Here is a 15625-nt window from a genome sequence, read left to right as displayed (position 1 = left end):
CTGATTGAGATGTTGCGAGCAGAGTTCTTATTGGAGCGGACGCAGCGTTGTGGGCGAGGCTGGCGATCAGGAAAGAGGAAGGTGTAGCTTTTTTCACAAGGCATTTGAAGCATGATCCAAAGCCGAGAGGATGTCCAACCACAGGCAAACGAAGTAACTTGTATTTAAGTTTACGCAGAAGGAGAAAAAATTGTTGGGTACCTATAGACTGAGGCAACTGAGAGAAAAATATATTATCCACCCGGCGGAGCTCTCCAAGTCTCCGTGTTTTAAGATTTATGAACCATGGACTGTAATTTAATTAATTGGAAGCTACGAGAAACGCGAGCATGATACGGGAGCTGTTTTCAATTCGTGATTACAGGTTATCTAATGGTGGATGTAAAGTTCGTGCTGAAATAACAGAAGTCTTCGACGATCATGATAATGAGATGAGCGCTCTATTCAACGGAATAAAAAAAATTGCGCACAACAAATTGACTGAAGATTTGCGCCTTGTGATCTATGTGGTGAGTTAAACCACACAGTAGACTGTTTTGGAGTTTCCCATTTTTTTAAATGCTTTTGCCTCAAACTTGGAGCTGAAATATACAATATGTTACTGGTTTACAGTGAAAACAGCCCTCATGTTTGTTTTTTTTGTTTTGACATTGTTTAGTGTTTCAATGCATTGTCAAAACCAATAACATCTTGCAATTAATTCCCTTTGTTCAAATATTCAGGCTTGAGAGATTTTGAGATGGCAGCCACCATGAGCTCCCCTCCTCTCCCTGTCTGCGTTTTGTGGTTCATCCTGCTGGGTCCACAGCTGGCTCACGCAGCCTCGAAGGACATAGTGTGTGAGCCCATCACGGTGCCCATGTGTAAAGGCATCGGCTACAACCTCACCTACATGCCCAACCAGTTCAACCATGACACCCAGGATGAGGTGGGCCTGGAGGTGCACCAGTTCTGGCCCCTGGTGAGGATCCACTGCTCGGCCGACCTGCTGTTCTTCCTCTGCAGCATGTACACCCCCATCTGCATCCCGGACTACCGCAAGCCCCTCCCGCCCTGCCGCTCGGTGTGCGAGCGAGCCAAGCGGGGCTGCTCGCCCCTCATGAGCCAGTACGGCTTCGAGTGGCCCGAGAGGATGAGCTGCGAGCGGCTGCCCCAGCTGGGCGACGCCGAGAGGCTCTGCATGGACCGCAACAGCAGCGAGGTCACCACCCTGACCCCGGCCTTCCCCAAGCCCACCCCCAAGCCCCCTCACAACCCCCTGCGCCGCAGGCCCCCCGCGCCCAAGAGCCACGGCCACCAGGAGTGCGACCGCGACTGCCGCTGCCGCCGCCCCTTGGTGCCTGTCAAGAGCGACGGCCACCCCCTCTCCTCCCGGGTCCACACGGGCCCAGTGCCCGACTGCGCCCAGCCCTGCCGCCAGCCCTACTTCAGCCAGGACGAGCACACCTTCACCGGCCTGTGGCTGGGGCTATGGTCGGTGCTCTGCTTCCTTTCCACCCTCACCACCGTGGCCACCTTCCTCCTCGACAGGGAGCGCTTCAAGTACCCGGAGCTGCCCATCATCTACCTGGCAGCCTGCTATCTGTGTGTGTCTCTGGGCTACCTGGTGCGGCTGGCCGTGGGCCACGAGAGGGTGGCGTGCTCCGAGGACCGCCAGCACGTCCTGTACGACACGTCGGGCCCGGCCCTGTGCACTCTGGTCTTCCTGCTGGTGTTCTTCTTCGGCATGGCCGGCTCCATCTGGTGGGTGGTGCTCTCCCTCACCTGGTTCCTGGCGGCGGGTTTGAAGTGGGGCAGCGAGGCCATCGCCGGCTACTCCCAGTACTTCCACCTGGCCGCCTGGCTCATCCCCAGCGTCAAGACCATCGCCGTGCTGTCCCTCAGCTCCGTGGACGGAGACCCCGTGGCGGGGATCTGCTACGTGGGGAACCAAAGCGTGGAGAGCCTGCGCTGGTTCGTCCTGGCTCCCCTGGTGGTGTACCTCTTCACCGGCTCCCTCTTCCTCCTGGCCGGCTTCGTGTCGCTCTTCCGCATCCGCAGCGTCATCAAGCAGGGCGGGACCAAGACGGACAAGCTGGAGCGCCTGATGATCCGCCTGGGGCTGTTCACAGTGCTGTATACGGTGCCGGCGGCGGCGGTGGTGGCCTGCCTGGTGTACGAGCAGCACCTGAGGCCCCGGTGGGAACAGGCCCTGGCGTGTGCCTGCCCGGCGGAGCGTCAGCGCCTGGGGCCGGACCATGCCGTGTTCATGCTCAAGTACTTCATGTGCCTGGTGGTGGGCATCACCTCCGGGGTGTGGGTGTGGTCAGGGAAGACCCTGGAGGCCTGGGGGAGGCTACTGGGGAGGTGCTGCTCCTGTTGGGGCCACAAGCCCTCCAGCGCCTCCATGTACAGCGAAGCCAGCACGTCCCTGACCAGCCGCACCGGGGTGCCCCCCTCCCAGTCGGACCACAAGTCCCTGTCCCACCCCACCGTGTGACCTGCCCTTGACCACGTGGGTGGGCGTCGGCTTAACTTATTGAACTTGGTTGCAAACGATGTACAAAGACTTGAGCTCTCCCCTGTATTTATACTTGAATCTTCAAAGAAGAACTTGCTTAAAACAAAATGTGTTTTGGGAGAATGTAGAACAAAATCTTGTATTTTTGTATACATGTAATAGTTTGTGTAATTGTTGAATTATGGACAGAGTTAAATTAGGGAAAAATGTCAGGTAGGTTTCCTTATTTTGTATAAGACCATGGCTTGGTTACAGAGGTAGTTAGGGATATACTACATTCCCCAATGAGACTGTACATACCATGTCAGTGCTAGTTTCCAATTCAGTTTTATGTACAGTGAACATAGATCATCAATATTTATTTGTTTATATCTTTTATTTAAAATGGTTGTCAAGTTCAGATAAGTTCAGAGTGCAGTGCTAGCTTTTATGTGAAATTGGTCTTTCAATTGACATGATGGTTATGAGCCAACTGTAAATGCTTATGTGCAAGGATAAGAATGTGTCCCTATAAATTAAACCTCTGCCTTAGGATAACTGATGAATGTTTAAGAATGTGTTTTAATTTGATGGTCACTGGATTTGAACCAGCCTTTGCCAGTTTATGGAAGAACCTTTGTATAGTCTGCCCCCATGTGGTCTGTTTTTGTAACTACAATGGCACTTCAGGAAGCTTGATCTATCCCATCTCCCTCAAGCATAATCTCACTCTCCTTCTCCAGCTAGACTGCCAGCATGTACAACAGCTTTTTAGTTAGCTTTGCAGTTCATAAGGGGTTCCCATGTGTGGTTCTGATACTTATACATTGGGTAAGCTGACATGACCTGAACATTCAAATCATAGCTTTTCAACAGAATATTGATTGCTTTCGGTAGAATCTTTTCTCACAGGGCCTTGTAAATAATAAACCAAACTTCAAAATCATGTGAAGTGTGAAGTGCTTGATAAGTTATCTCAAAACCAAATGTTGTATACAGTTTATTAAAATACAGCAACTGAAAATGATCTCAATTACAAACTGATACATTTCACAGCTAAAGGGCCTACATAGTAAGCAAAGGAAACCGTCTGTCTATTTTCCCGCTCTTTCTGGGGAACTACACCACAGGGTAGTTCCAGAGGGATCGTAAATCTCCGTGTGTGTGCCGTCTTCTCTAGGACAGCACGGCATGTGTGTTTCGGACACCCACTAGGTTGTCTACGCTGAGTGACCTCTTCATGGCGGTCTTGCCCATTTCCTTGTACATGTCCTCACACAATCTGGAGATGGCCTGTAGACAACATCGCCACAACGGAACCAATATTAAACTCCAGCCAACAAAACGAATCACACAAACTTCCCCACAGAGTCTGCACCACTCCACACCCTGGCCTGGCCCATATTTGGTAGTGCAGCCCACTCACCTCCAGTTTCTGGGCTCGCTTGTTACTGAGAGGCTCCAGAGGGAAGCTCAGGTTGTTCTCGTCAGCCAGAGAGCGCAGGTCAAAGTAGTACTTGGCGTAGACGCTGGCCGGGACGTTGATGTTGAACTGGAGCAGCTCCAGGAAGTGTCTCTCCATCTCGTTCCTGAGAGGGAAAACGAGAGAGAGAGAGAGATTCGCTCACTGCAATCTGTGGCACCGTTAGCTGTTGTGTTGACCCTGACAGTGAGGGTGACTGATGCTACGGGGGAGGGGGGGGGGGGGTCACAGGGCTGGGACTGTGGGGAAACCCTCACATGTCCTCTACAGTCATGTCCTTGAGGATCTGGCAGTAGTCCACGTTCCACACGGCCTGGTCGTCCCACACCTTGGAGGCCAGCAGGATGGCCCCCAGCACGATGCGCTTCCAGTTACACGGGCAGATGTCCATCTCAGCGTAGGTCAGCAGGCGCTCCAGGTACACCTGAGAGGATGGACACACAACAGCTTAGAAATGGCTGGACAGTGAACATACAAGCTAGTCCCAACAGCAAAAAAGTTAGGATGACCTATTGCGTCTTCCCGGCAGACGTAACTCACCAGTGTGACGATGGCACACTCCGCGGTGAGCTGGGCCGAGCTGAAGAGCGTGCGGACGAAGCGGTAGATGAGCTTGTGTTCTGGGTCCACACTGGAGTAGTCATCCGGAACCTTCTCTCTCTAGAGGAGACAGAGCATACAGGGTTGTCAGAGTCTGCTTGTATGCACAGGAAGGGGAAACTTGAACACACACACGGTGGGGGGTTTTCCCCCCGGTACAAAACTCACAGTCAACGGGTGCTTCTTCTCATCGAATATGTCCACAGAGCGGTTTGAATCCCTGGCGACGAAACAAAACAAAGAGGTTAACTTTCGACACAAACTACGCCCAATTCTGCTCCAATTGTCCCAGCTGCCCCGCTCTTGTCTTTCCACGTGAAATGATCAACGACAGACACAACCTACCTGTTTTTTATGTGATAATATATCGCCAAAGTCACACTAGAACAAAAAGACACAGACAGACAGGACAGTGAGCCTTTGCACAGCTGAGCCATATAAGGAAGGAGAGCCTGAGGGAATGATGGAATGTGTCTGAAAGGGGAACGAGAGCCACTCACCATTTGACCGTGCTCTTCAGATTGGGCTGGCTCACTGTGCTGTCATCAATGAAGATTGTGGAGCAGGAGCTGTATTTCTTCGTCAGGAGCCCAGGGGACATCTGTGTGTGTGTGTGTTCGACACAGCCGGAACAGAGACTGTTAGTTCAAAACAGTGGACGAGACATTCCTGACTCAATATTTAAACATGTCTGCTAATTCCAACGCTTCACAGAGCAGATGGTATTTTTTTTTACTTACATGATTCAAGTAATTACTTTTCCTTTTCTCACGCACTGAGGGGGAAAAGACAGATTGTGGGTCAAATACAATCAGGGGTAGACTGTTGACTTGGCTGTAAAACACTAATAATTCTGACCATCTGTCTGCGACTTGTTGAGGAAAATGGTGCTGGCTCTCGGGTGGTCAGACGGGTTTGACTCGTGTGCCAGTTCTGAAAGAAACCAGAAAAGAGCTTTATGAAACCAACTTTGGCTGCAAAAGTCTACATAACATGGGCAAAGGGAATTGCACTTCTGAACATTTAAACTATGAAGAAAAGCGATATCACAAAGTGCACTGCTATATTTTGCAGTACTTTGCCAATGTGCTGGTCTTATGGTTTGTATTTATTTATTTATTATGAGTTGATTGATCTTTTTGAGGTGTGTCCACTGATGACGCATTTTTCGCAACTCAGCCACTGAACACCTACCGTCAGGGACTTCTCTGTCGCTGATGTGCTGTAGGTATGTCCCAGTGTCCTCGCTAACGTCTTCAGTAGTGGTTATTGGATAATCCTCGAGCTCGTACTCTCTCCTCTGAATTTTCGGACTCCCTCCGGGGGACATGCAGCATGACACAGTGGCCCCCATGACTGAGCAATTAGCTAAGCCCTTGCTAGCTACCACTGCATCCCTTAAATCTGAGGAAAAACCCCACTCACTGTGCTAACATCAGACAGAAGCGCTGATGTCTGGTTTCAAGATGCAACATCTGTTCTGATATGACTTGCTAGCCACGTACACTTATTAGGGTTTATATCTGAACACCATCCACACAGAACAGCTGACTGCCTATCTTTTTCAGGGCGTGTGCGCAGAGGCATAGCGCATTGATACGTCAAGTAGATATTGATAGGCTTGATCGGTGATTTCAGCTACTCAAGCCAAAACACAAGAACGCCCCAAATCCTTCGGTCGGGATACACTGCAGTCAGAGCAGCGCAGAGAAAACTGCGATGACTAGTTAACGTTCCCTGCTAGCACTCACCAATACACTAGCCAACTAAACTAGCAAGCTAGCTTCTAGCTACTCTTAGTCTTTTTGATCTCGATTTCCGAAGGTCTTCAAAAACCATTCAACGACGTCTAACACCGACAAGCAGACGTCAAGGGAAGTAGGTAGCTAACACTTGACAGCGGCCATCTAGGTTGGCGGATCCAAATACATTTTAAAACATAGCTCTTTTTAGGTAGCTAGCATACCGCTGCTGTCATCTCTAAACTCGTATGAGCTGGCCGTGGGTTCTTGGTTTAGGGTGACATTGTCTATGTGCCGTCACATGGTCTAGCTAGTTCTACACAGCGCGGTTCGAGATATACCTTGGGCCAATCACCGTCAAGTGCTCCTAAATCAAATATGTGTTAGTACACCGCGGGAAGGACTTGGGTATATCTAACGAATGGACCTCCTAATCCTCTGAATCTGCCAAGGCCAACAAGGAACCACCCATTTCAAACATGTGTACTCCATTGGCCTATCCCACCTTTGGCGCTTGACAGTGATTGGTCCAAATTATCATTTGATCGGTATTAACAATCTGCCGGATGTGTGTCGCAAATTTCATAGCATGGGGCAGCTCGATGGATTTTTGAGATTAGTGCTTTGGCAAGGCGATTTTTAGACCTAATGAATTTATAATGGCTCTTGTTCCATACGTGGATAACTATGTTCCCGTGCTCTCCAAATTACATAATTCGTCAGCGGAGTTCCATTTTGCCAACCACCACGTCACCCTTACTCAAGATTGGAACAAACTTGGAGTAGCAGCCGTCGTTTGGGATGCGGTCAGTGAAACATTTGAAACACTGCGCATTATTTAAATTCAGGGCTGTACATTGATTCATAATTGTCTTTATTCATAACTTTGTTATCAATTTCCTTTGCAGGCAGTTGTACTGTGCATGTACCTGGAGTTGGGGAAGGTGGACTTGAAGGGGAAGGTTGCAATTGAGCTTGGCGCAGGAACCGGACTGGTGGGCATCGTTGCAGCCTTGCTAGGTGAATAGATCTTCTATATAGCTAGATGTACACTTCTCTATTGCGCACAACTACGTACATAGGACCAGACTTATTATAAATACGAACTTATCAATTAACGATATCAGTGCAAACTGTGCTTTTTCCCCCCAGGTGCCAGGGTGACCATCACTGACCGGGAGCCTGCCTTGGAGTTCCTGGCTGCGAATGTGAAGGCCAACATACCTTCAGAGCAGGAGGCAGCAGTGCAGGTGTCAGAGCTGACCTGGGGTGAGTGTCTAGAACACTATCAAGCAGGCGGCTTTGATATAGTTCTGGGAGCAGACATTGTATACCTGGAGGACACCTTTGTGAGCTTACTACAGACCCTGGAGCACCTCTGCTCAGCAAACACTGTGATACTGCTGTCCTGTAAGATTCGCTATGAAAGAGACACTAAGTTCCTGGACATGCTGAGGCTGAAGTTCATGGTTGAGGAGGTCCACTATGAGAGTCAGAGGGACATTCACATCTACAAGGCTGTTAAGATTCCGTCCCAGAGGGATCTATAAAAACTTTGGAAGTCTTGGGGTTCTTTTGCTCAACAGTGGATGTGTTCTTCAACCAACCTATCACATACAACCAATTTCACTCACAGCAATTGATGGTGTGTAGCCTTGCTGTACCTGTGGTCATTATGATATATAAATTGCAAGTTGACTGTGTATGCTTACAATGAAGTTACTAGCTGTAGCAGAATTGGTCGCATCAATTAATATTCTGTGGGGAAGTAAATAAAGCATCTGATTTTTCTATTCAACCCGAGGTAAATATTTACAGAAACATAAACATACGAAGCAGAAGGATGAGCCTTTTACCAGTGGTTGGTGTGCAGAACTTATTTAGCACTTGAGATTGATTCAACTACAAGACCCAACCAAGTAAAAAGTTACCAGAAACACATTTATTAACAGCTGCCAAAATGTAATAGTTGAAGAAATAGCTATAATATAATAGTTTTGCTTCTCATACAAGTGATGCTGACGTTAAGAATACAAAATATGAATGGCAATAAAAGTGTAAAAAAAAGATACAATATGACAGATGGCTATATATATATATTACAAAAGAATAATACAGTATGGCATTTCATTTAACAAAATCAAACAGAAGACTAGTTTAATTCCACATCAGTTGACTGGATTCTTCAGTCGATAGGCAGACCATGCAGTGGGCTGTGACGCAGGTCAGCTTGTCCCTTTACTGCGTCCTAATGCTTCACTTGTCCCGTCAGAAGGATTTGGAGGTACGAGTGTACCCCACAGGTGAAATGAAGTAGGATTGTACGTGTTCAAGCCGTGAAGATGCAAACAACACTTAATGCCACTCAGATCCGAAACTCCATATACAACACCCATTGCCTCCAGTCGAATTGTCCAAACAATGTTTTCAGGCTTTTGGTGGGCTCTGTCTGAGCTGTTTGGTAAGTACACACACTATCAACATCCTTGTTAGTTGTTCTAGAGATGATTTTTTTTAATATATATTTTTTATCACGATAACCCATATTTATCCCCACTTCCTACCAAACAGTTATTTTTGTATCTATGAAAGCTGGTATTTAAAAAGAGGCAGAACAATTGTTTGCAAGCAGAAATCCAATACATGATAAACCAAGTCTAGCTCAAATAAAAGAGAATACGCTCCATGACATGGTTGATCTACAGTTCACATAAGTATTAGTAAAGTTAACAAAAGCTTTAAAGCAATCAGCGCAGCACATGTACTAGTGATGCCCTCGGCAATAATGAAAACCACGCCAAATCGTTTGACTCATTGGTAGGCCAGAACTAAAAGATTTCCCATGAGATGGTAGTGATTTAAGGATTGGCAGTGGAGTCATCCACAGCTGGTGATGTCGCAGTTTTTCTTGGTGCCAAAGGCTGTGAGTGTTTGGGTCTACACACCAGTGACGGGTCAGTACACCACCTAATGGGGCATTCACATATGGAGGGGCCGCTGCGAGGTGGGGGTGTGTGTGTGGGGGCGATGCTGGGGTACGATCAGCAGACCCCATTTGGAAGATGTGATGTCGTCTCTAATCGTGAAATCCATGCGCCGCCGCATATGTGAATGCCCCGCGACACCTCTCTCCACAGGGGAAACCAATCCTGTTAGGGGAGCTCTTTAGAGGAACAGCACTCTTCGTTCTGCAGAAGGACTCATGACGCTATTCCTTTCTTCCGGGTTTCAAACCCCATGATAAAATCATAGAAGGCTGTGGGGGGTGGGGGTAGGAGGGGGTATAGGCATGTCATGTCTTTCCTATGCCTGACTTGTGTCTCTCGAGGGATACATGGCGGTTTAAAAATCAAACAGAGATAGAAAAGGAGGAGTGATGTCCAGATGCATGGCTCTGTCAGTGCTGAGTCTCTGTACATGCGGACACACCCCCCACTTCAGGGGCCTGAGCCCAGGGCCTCTACTCAGATTTGTGGCAGTACAAGTCTTTGAGTGCTTTCAGTTCCTCGATAAGGGTTTTGTTTTGGTTTTCCAACACGGCCACGCGGTTCTCCAGACACTTGACGTACTCCTTCTTCTTCCTGCGACACTCCCGGGCCGCCTCCCTGTAGGACACATCATGAACCATCATCAGTCCACTTTGAGGCACACTTTAACATGACCGGGGCCTATTCATATTACAATGACATACCTGTTTTTCATGAGTCGCACCTCCCTCTTGCGGGTGACCTCCTCGGTGCCTCCCTGAGAGGGTAGGGAGGGAGAGGAGGCCATGACTACCCCCGGAGCTATGGTGCTGGTGGGGGCTGTGCGGATCTGGTAGGCCTGGACATCACCAGAGGCAGCTGGGAACACAGGGCGGGAGCAGAGCATGTTTTTACAACTATGCATGTACTATCTTTGCTGTGAAATCAAAAACTGTTACTCTTTGCCATTTTGGGGTTTAGACATTTGTAATGCCAAGCGCTGAAAGGGAATTTTCCATTCTGGGTTGGTTACACGCAGGCGATTTGTCTTCAAACAGGAACTGTCTGATGTTCTAACCTTGCACTACCACTTGGTTACTGGGCACTAGAATCTGCTGGCCGTCGCTGGTCTGGGCGTACTGCAAGATGGTGGTGCCTTGCTGGGACGCAGCGTTGGTCATGGTCAGGGTCTGGAGCCCCTGCACCCCGTCTGTGCCGTTATTAGCCAGCTGGATGGCCCCACCCTGTGTGATGGCAACTACAGGGAAGAGTAATGACCGACAAGTTAGAGCCCATCTAGTCCTGTCAGATCCACAGTCCTAGAATTACAGGTCGATATTTGGAGGGTCACATTTTGAACAAAAAAAGTGGAAATGTTTATTGTTGACATGGTCTGTGGGGGGGGGGGGAGGAGAAGGTACTTACTGTACTGGCCACTGCTGGTCTGGTAGATGGGAGTGGGCATGGTGACGGTGGTGATGGCAGGGGTCGAGTCGTCCTCTGACTTCTCCTCCTCGATCCGTGGGACTGCCGGTGCGTCTGACGAGAGGTCGTTCAAGATTTTTCTGCGGGGGGGAACGCACACTTGAGTCTCTCTCAATCTTTTTGTATCTTTCTAATACAATCTGACAATCTTCCGTTTGTGTGCTTTTCATGAAAAAAAAGGGGGGGAGCACACAAAGGAGGAAAAAACGGATATTGGAGGAGGGGGTTACCTGTAAGAGGGGCGTCTAGACAGAATCTCTCTTCTCTTCTGACAGTCTGTTACACTGTCCACTGACTCCTGAGAGTCCTCGCTCTCAGCCACAGTAGATATCTGTCACAGCAAATATCATTCACTGGCTGATCTGCATTTTATGGACTCGTGGCATTTAGCAGCAGGTATAATCTGTGTGGCTTGGGGAGGGGGGGCCTGCTCACCTGAACAGTCTGCACCTGTGGGGACTGGATGACAGAGGGCTGGGCAGCCTGGATGACTCCATGCACCTGCACTGTCTGGCCATTGGGGAGCTGCACCAGGGTCACAGTGGATCCACTGGAAGACACCTGTCCTGTAGCCATGGAAACCTGCATCCCAGAGGCCACACAGCCAGAGACAAATAGAGGTGAGACACTTACACACAGTGTCTTTCCCGTTTCCAAACACAACTGTCAACTGCCCTTGTAAACTTTACTTGTTACTTTGCTAAGGTATCAATATTCATGATGGATTTGTAATTAACGTTTTATCCTAAGTGACATACTGTCCAGAGGGATATGAATCTGCAGTCAAATGTTTTATTGATATTAAAATACATGATGAGAAAAGCAAGTGCTTTGGTAAGGATAGTTTCTGTTTACCGGTATGTATGAGTGTACCTGTGCCAGGGTGGCAATCTGTTGGGCATCTGACTCAGAAATTGCCGTTTCACCTCCTTGCTGTGCTTCGGCACCCGCTTCCATGGTCATCTATTTAGCTGGATATAGGAGTCGGAAGTTGAGCTAAGTGTTATTGGTCAAAACTGGACATTATTTCCAGTATGAGAGCCACCTTTCTGTAAATACTAATTTTCTAAACACCAATAATTACTTTTCACAACAGCATATAGTAAATTTGGATATAGATACACATTTTCTATACGTATTGTATATATCAGACACTTGCATAGCATGTCCAATGTATAACGTTAACGGGTGGCTGCATGTCAAAACTTGCTAGTCATATTGTGTTGCCGCCTTTTTTCATAGGTTAGCACTTCAGCTAACAAGTAAAACACTTGGGTGTCTTCAATGCGATGCAAAAGAATAAAGTAGAGACGATATTGTGTATTCAATATAGTTTATTAAACCATGCTGGTTTTTTCCTTTATTTTGTGCGACAACCTGGCTGGTTAATTGTGAACAAAAAACTGCTTGTGGGGAAAGTTAGTTAGCTACAGTATGCCTGGTGCAGTGCATGCCAGTTTGCACTGCATTGTAGAAGCTAACGTAGCTAGCATATCTAGATAGCAAACCGGCTAGCTACATAGCGATAGGTAAATTAGAAACGTTTATAATATCCAACAATCTCTTTGACATAAAAGGGCACACTGAAGTAGCAACGCTAGATGGCCATCTATCCAGATAGAAAGCAAGGCATGCTTGAATATTTATTCCAAACGTTGAGAACGCAAGCCCCACTCCCTTTCCAAGTCTCTCACTCGCATAGCTTGCTTGCTAGCCATGCAGACTGACTCATTTTGTGTGGCTCTGCAACACCGCCGCCATGATTTCTTTGTTAGGTTTGTACTGATCTTTATGAAACACCTGTCTAGAAAGTCTTCTATCTATCTCTGCTACATCGGATGCTGATCCTCTTACCCGACACAGACTCGCTTCGTCACTCCCGGGTCCACGGAGCTCCACTTTTATTCAGACCGACACGTAAGAGACCGCGTCAGGCTACACCTCCGTCGCGTCACCGAGAACAACAACACGGAGAAGAGGGCTAGGGAGACGACGAAAATCAGCTCTATCGACAGGGCTCGATTCTAAACGAGTGTTGCCGAAATGCCACGAAGTTTACCGACACACACGAACATTCTCGCACATAAACGGAAACTAAATCGAAATGCGTAAGTTTCAATCCTACACATTTTATGACAATAAAAGACAACAGAAGCGAATAGTGCATAATATAAACCCCAATGCAAATTAATTAAGTATACATTTAAAGGGCGGTGATGACCGGAAGAAAACAAAGTTGATCGTTTCTGCGAACAATACACCAATCATTATAGATGTGTTGGCTTGGTTCTGTAATCTTATATATATTTAATTGTTATTTTCTATTTTATTTTGGTTCTTTAGATTTCAGCATGTAACATTAAAGCTAGGAGAAAGACTGTGCTTCGTTCGTCCAGATGGGGGCAGCATAACCCTTTCTCTGAGCGCTCTGTTACAACAATAGCATTTACATGGCCAGGCCAGACATCAAATTGAAAATACACTACTCTACCAGTCGTCATCTTCGCACCTGTACAAAAATAAGTAAATCTGACTTGACCTGAATACAAACTGTAACCTGATCTACATTGAGGATATAACTATTAATTGATAATAATTAAATAATGGAACATTTGTAAGTTTTCAATTAAGCCTTTGATCAACACTCCTTTGTGAATATGACTCGTGGTTTTGAATGGGAAAGGCTACCAGCTAGGTAGGCTTTTGAGGTACTTCTATTTATAACTCTCAAGATGCCCATTCCCTTTGCTATATCTTTATAATAGCACACTAACTTACACAAGCTGTAAAACCTGCTCTTTAATCGAGACACATTGAGTATGAACAATGTTGTAGAAGAAATGGATAGTGAGCTGCAGCAGCTGGTGGTGATCCTGAGGGAAAATGATGCTTCAGACCGATTTATGACCATGATCTTTATGGGGCGGGTCACTTTCAATGCTTTAAAAAGATAGTTGATCCAAGCACACAGCCTGCACTGCACACACAGACACGCGCTCAAATTGACCTTGGGGTAGCAGTCTCAGACAGCCCCAACTGTGTCTCCCTCAGGATGGTTTACTTTGGCATTCACTTCAACACTCAGCAATACTGTACCCTTCAGCCACGAGCCGCTTTGCTCCATCTCTCTGTACCGATTTAGACTCTGCTCACAGCCCATCCATTACGATCTGTGTCTCTATAGAAAAATACTGAGCCCAGATACAGAGGTGCATGTCTGATGTATTGTCCCTGGACCTACTGCTATGCCTAAGCATGTTTGCCATACTGTCACACTAACATGATCATTAATCATCAGTCTGTTGAGATAAGAACCCTAGCCTGCTGCACCTGGGAAACGAGAGGTGTCAGAAGCAGAAAGAGCTGGAAGCTCACAGGTCGGCCGTCTATTTTTACTGCAGAGCGGGAGGTGGGGAGATGGGGGGGAAAAGGGTTCCTACATAATGCATGGCCCCATCGAGAAAGGGTGGTGGGGGGATTCATGTACATCTCTCTCTCTCCCCCTCCTCCAGGTGTGACTTCACGCTGCCAGTCAAGCACACACTGGGCTGGAAGTCCAGGTGTTCTCTACACGGCACAAGACCACTCTTTAATGCCTTTCCAGCTGTCCACTGAGGCTTCACTAAATGGTTCTCTTTCTTCTCTCAGTCCTTGCCCATGTGTTCTAGCAGACTTCATTTTCCTGTTTTTTCGGGGGGGGTTGTATGAGAAATGAGAGAGTGAGGGATTCAGACCGTACAGATAAACAGTCTCTGGCAGCGGCCTCTCAGGTCTCAAACCCCCACGTTTTGCGTTTCTCTTGGGTCACTGGACTATTAAAGACCAAGAGGAGGAGGGGTGGTTCTGGGTGGCGGAGGCAGGTGGACACTAATGAAACCTTGATGAGGATTGCACTCGGAATTCACCCCTGCTGATTAGGCTTTAATTACTGAGGCCACGCTGACACATTCCCAATAATTGGAAATATCTAAGCACTTTGGTGTCCTGACCAGGATACAAAAGAATCAATTGAAGAAGGTGATGATGGATATATGAACCTGTTTAGAGCACGACTCCCCTCATAAGATATCGAGAAAATAAGACAAATAAACAGAAATATGGACTTTTATGATGAATATGCACATGATACAAGAAACTGTTGTTTCACTTTGGGAGTTATTCCTATAATGAGCATCTCTAAATCACCTTCAATTGACCACTCTTCCACTAAACATGGATTGTGTCTTTGTTTGTTGCAACTGTACACCTCTGAAGGGGGCCGACACAACAAAAGCAGAGAAGAGAGACCCTTCTCTGAGGCTTTAACCAGTGACAGGCTGTAATGAAGCTGTACGGTTGACAGAGATCAACTGTGGGAGGTTCAACTCTGAGAATCACTTTCCCAGTTGGTAGGTTCCTAAACAATGCCAGATGTGACAATAATGTTCCCCAAACTGCTGCCAACTGCCTACAAGACACCTGGCAGCTCGCAGTGATTTGCACAGCCAATCAGTTTTGTATGAGGACTGTTCAAGTGAATTACATGGATAGTGTTTAAGTGGAGGATTCCATTGCCTTTCCAGCCGAATTGCTTGTCTTTGTGATGTCAACACTGTTCAGTCTCATTCTAAGACAGTGAAAGTAAATCCAGATTGTACAGAGATGACAGGTGAATGTTTCATTATTGCCTCGAGGAACATGAATAACACAATTTAGTCTTCAGATCGTTTTTTTGTGTGTTTTTTTTTGCAACACTATCATTGTGTTTCTTTGTTATCTCTTGTTTTTATGTCAATCAAACCAAAACAGTGATCAGACAGTAGGTTTTACTGAGTTATTGTCAGGATTCCTAATACTTCCCTCTGGTACTGTGGTTGTGAATGGGAAGAGG

General features: G+C 47.1%; 3 protein-coding genes and 1 pseudogene across 5 annotated transcripts; 2 read left to right on the top strand and 2 right to left on the bottom strand.

Moving 5' to 3' along the window:
* The first annotated feature begins 147 nt into the window (after positions 1 to 147).
* LOC146261000 (frizzled-5 pseudogene) lies at positions 148 to 3412 on the top strand (annotated as a pseudogene). Its single transcript, XR_014724776.1, has 2 exons — positions 148 to 509; positions 723 to 3412. The product of XR_014724776.1 is annotated as a frizzled-5 pseudogene (transcript).
* A 54-nt stretch (positions 3413 to 3466) lies between these two features.
* Positions 3467 to 6554, bottom strand: LOC146260999 (cyclin-Y-like protein 1). Its single transcript, XM_084668202.1, has 10 exons — positions 5757 to 6554; positions 5421 to 5495; positions 5303 to 5337; positions 5063 to 5163; positions 4908 to 4943; positions 4731 to 4782; positions 4503 to 4622; positions 4220 to 4386; positions 3906 to 4068; positions 3467 to 3772 (listed from the first exon to the last, which is right to left on the bottom strand). The coding sequence occupies exons 1-10, from the start codon at positions 5914 to 5916 to the stop codon at positions 3656 to 3658; spliced, it is 1026 nt and encodes a 341-aa protein (XP_084524328.1). The 5' UTR covers positions 5917 to 6554; the 3' UTR covers positions 3467 to 3655.
* Positions 6555 to 6704: 150 nt separating this feature from the next.
* mettl21a (methyltransferase 21A, HSPA lysine) lies at positions 6705 to 8102 on the top strand. The gene is made up of 3 exons (XM_084668215.1): positions 6705 to 7110; positions 7213 to 7324; positions 7457 to 8102. Exons 1-3 carry the CDS (start codon positions 6964 to 6966, stop codon positions 7852 to 7854), a joined length of 657 nt encoding a protein of 218 aa, XP_084524341.1. The 5' UTR covers positions 6705 to 6963; the 3' UTR covers positions 7855 to 8102.
* A 125-nt stretch (positions 8103 to 8227) lies between these two features.
* Positions 8228 to 12772, bottom strand: LOC146260997 (cyclic AMP-responsive element-binding protein 1-like). 2 transcript variants are annotated; one of them, XM_084668203.1, is made up of 8 exons: positions 12610 to 12772; positions 11611 to 11726; positions 11191 to 11337; positions 10986 to 11086; positions 10696 to 10835; positions 10349 to 10528; positions 9996 to 10149; positions 8228 to 9909 (listed from the first exon to the last, which is right to left on the bottom strand). In XM_084668203.1, the coding sequence occupies exons 2-8, from the start codon at positions 11716 to 11718 to the stop codon at positions 9765 to 9767; spliced, it is 975 nt and encodes a 324-aa protein (XP_084524329.1). In that variant the 5' UTR covers positions 11719 to 11726; positions 12610 to 12772; the 3' UTR covers positions 8228 to 9764. The 2 variants fall into 2 exon arrangements, with proteins under 2 accessions (XP_084524329.1, XP_084524330.1); XM_084668204.1 differs by having other exon boundaries at positions 11629 to 11726; positions 12610 to 12769.
* Between the last annotated feature and the right edge of the window lie 2853 nt (positions 12773 to 15625).

This window comes from Hypomesus nipponensis, chromosome 12 (assembly GCF_054491055.1).
Source record: "Hypomesus nipponensis isolate SF chromosome 12, ASM5449105v1, whole genome shotgun sequence".
Taxonomy (NCBI): domain Eukaryota; kingdom Metazoa; phylum Chordata; class Actinopteri; order Osmeriformes; family Osmeridae; genus Hypomesus; species Hypomesus nipponensis.
The sequence above is the reverse complement of the archived record's forward strand: the minus strand, read 5'-3'. Positions and strand labels throughout refer to the sequence as shown.

Excerpts from the sequence above, each read along its gene's own strand:
- mettl21a (XM_084668215.1), top strand. The coding sequence starts at position 6,964 with ATGGCTCTTGTTCCATACGTGGATAACTATGTTCCCGTGCTCTCCAAA. Across the intron at positions 7,111-7,212 it reads CAGCCGTCGTTTGGGATGCG|GCAGTTGTACTGTGCATGTA; the intron begins GTCAGTGAAACA and ends TTTCCTTTGCAG. Across the intron at positions 7,325-7,456 it reads CATCGTTGCAGCCTTGCTAG|GTGCCAGGGTGACCATCACT; the intron begins GTGAATAGATCT and ends TTTTCCCCCCAG.
- LOC146260999 (XM_084668202.1), bottom strand. The coding sequence starts at position 5,916 with ATGGGGGCCACTGTGTCATGCTGCATGTCCCCCGGAGGGAGTCCGAAA. Across the intron at positions 4,387-4,502 it reads AGTGTGCCATCGTCACACTG|GTGTACCTGGAGCGCCTGCT; the intron begins GTGAGTTACGTC and ends CCATCCTCTCAG. Across the intron at positions 4,069-4,219 it reads GACATGACTGTAGAGGACAT|GAACGAGATGGAGAGACACT; the intron begins GTGAGGGTTTCC and ends TTTCCCTCTCAG.
- LOC146260997 (XM_084668203.1), bottom strand. The coding sequence starts at position 11,718 with ATGACCATGGAAGCGGGTGCCGAAGCACAGCAAGGAGGTGAAACGGCA. Across the intron at positions 10,836-10,985 it reads TCTAGACGCCCCTCTTACAG|AAAAATCTTGAACGACCTCT; the intron begins GTAACCCCCTCC and ends TCCCCCCCGCAG. Across the intron at positions 10,529-10,695 it reads GACCAGCAGTGGCCAGTACA|TTGCCATCACACAGGGTGGG; the intron begins GTAAGTACCTTC and ends TCTTCCCTGTAG.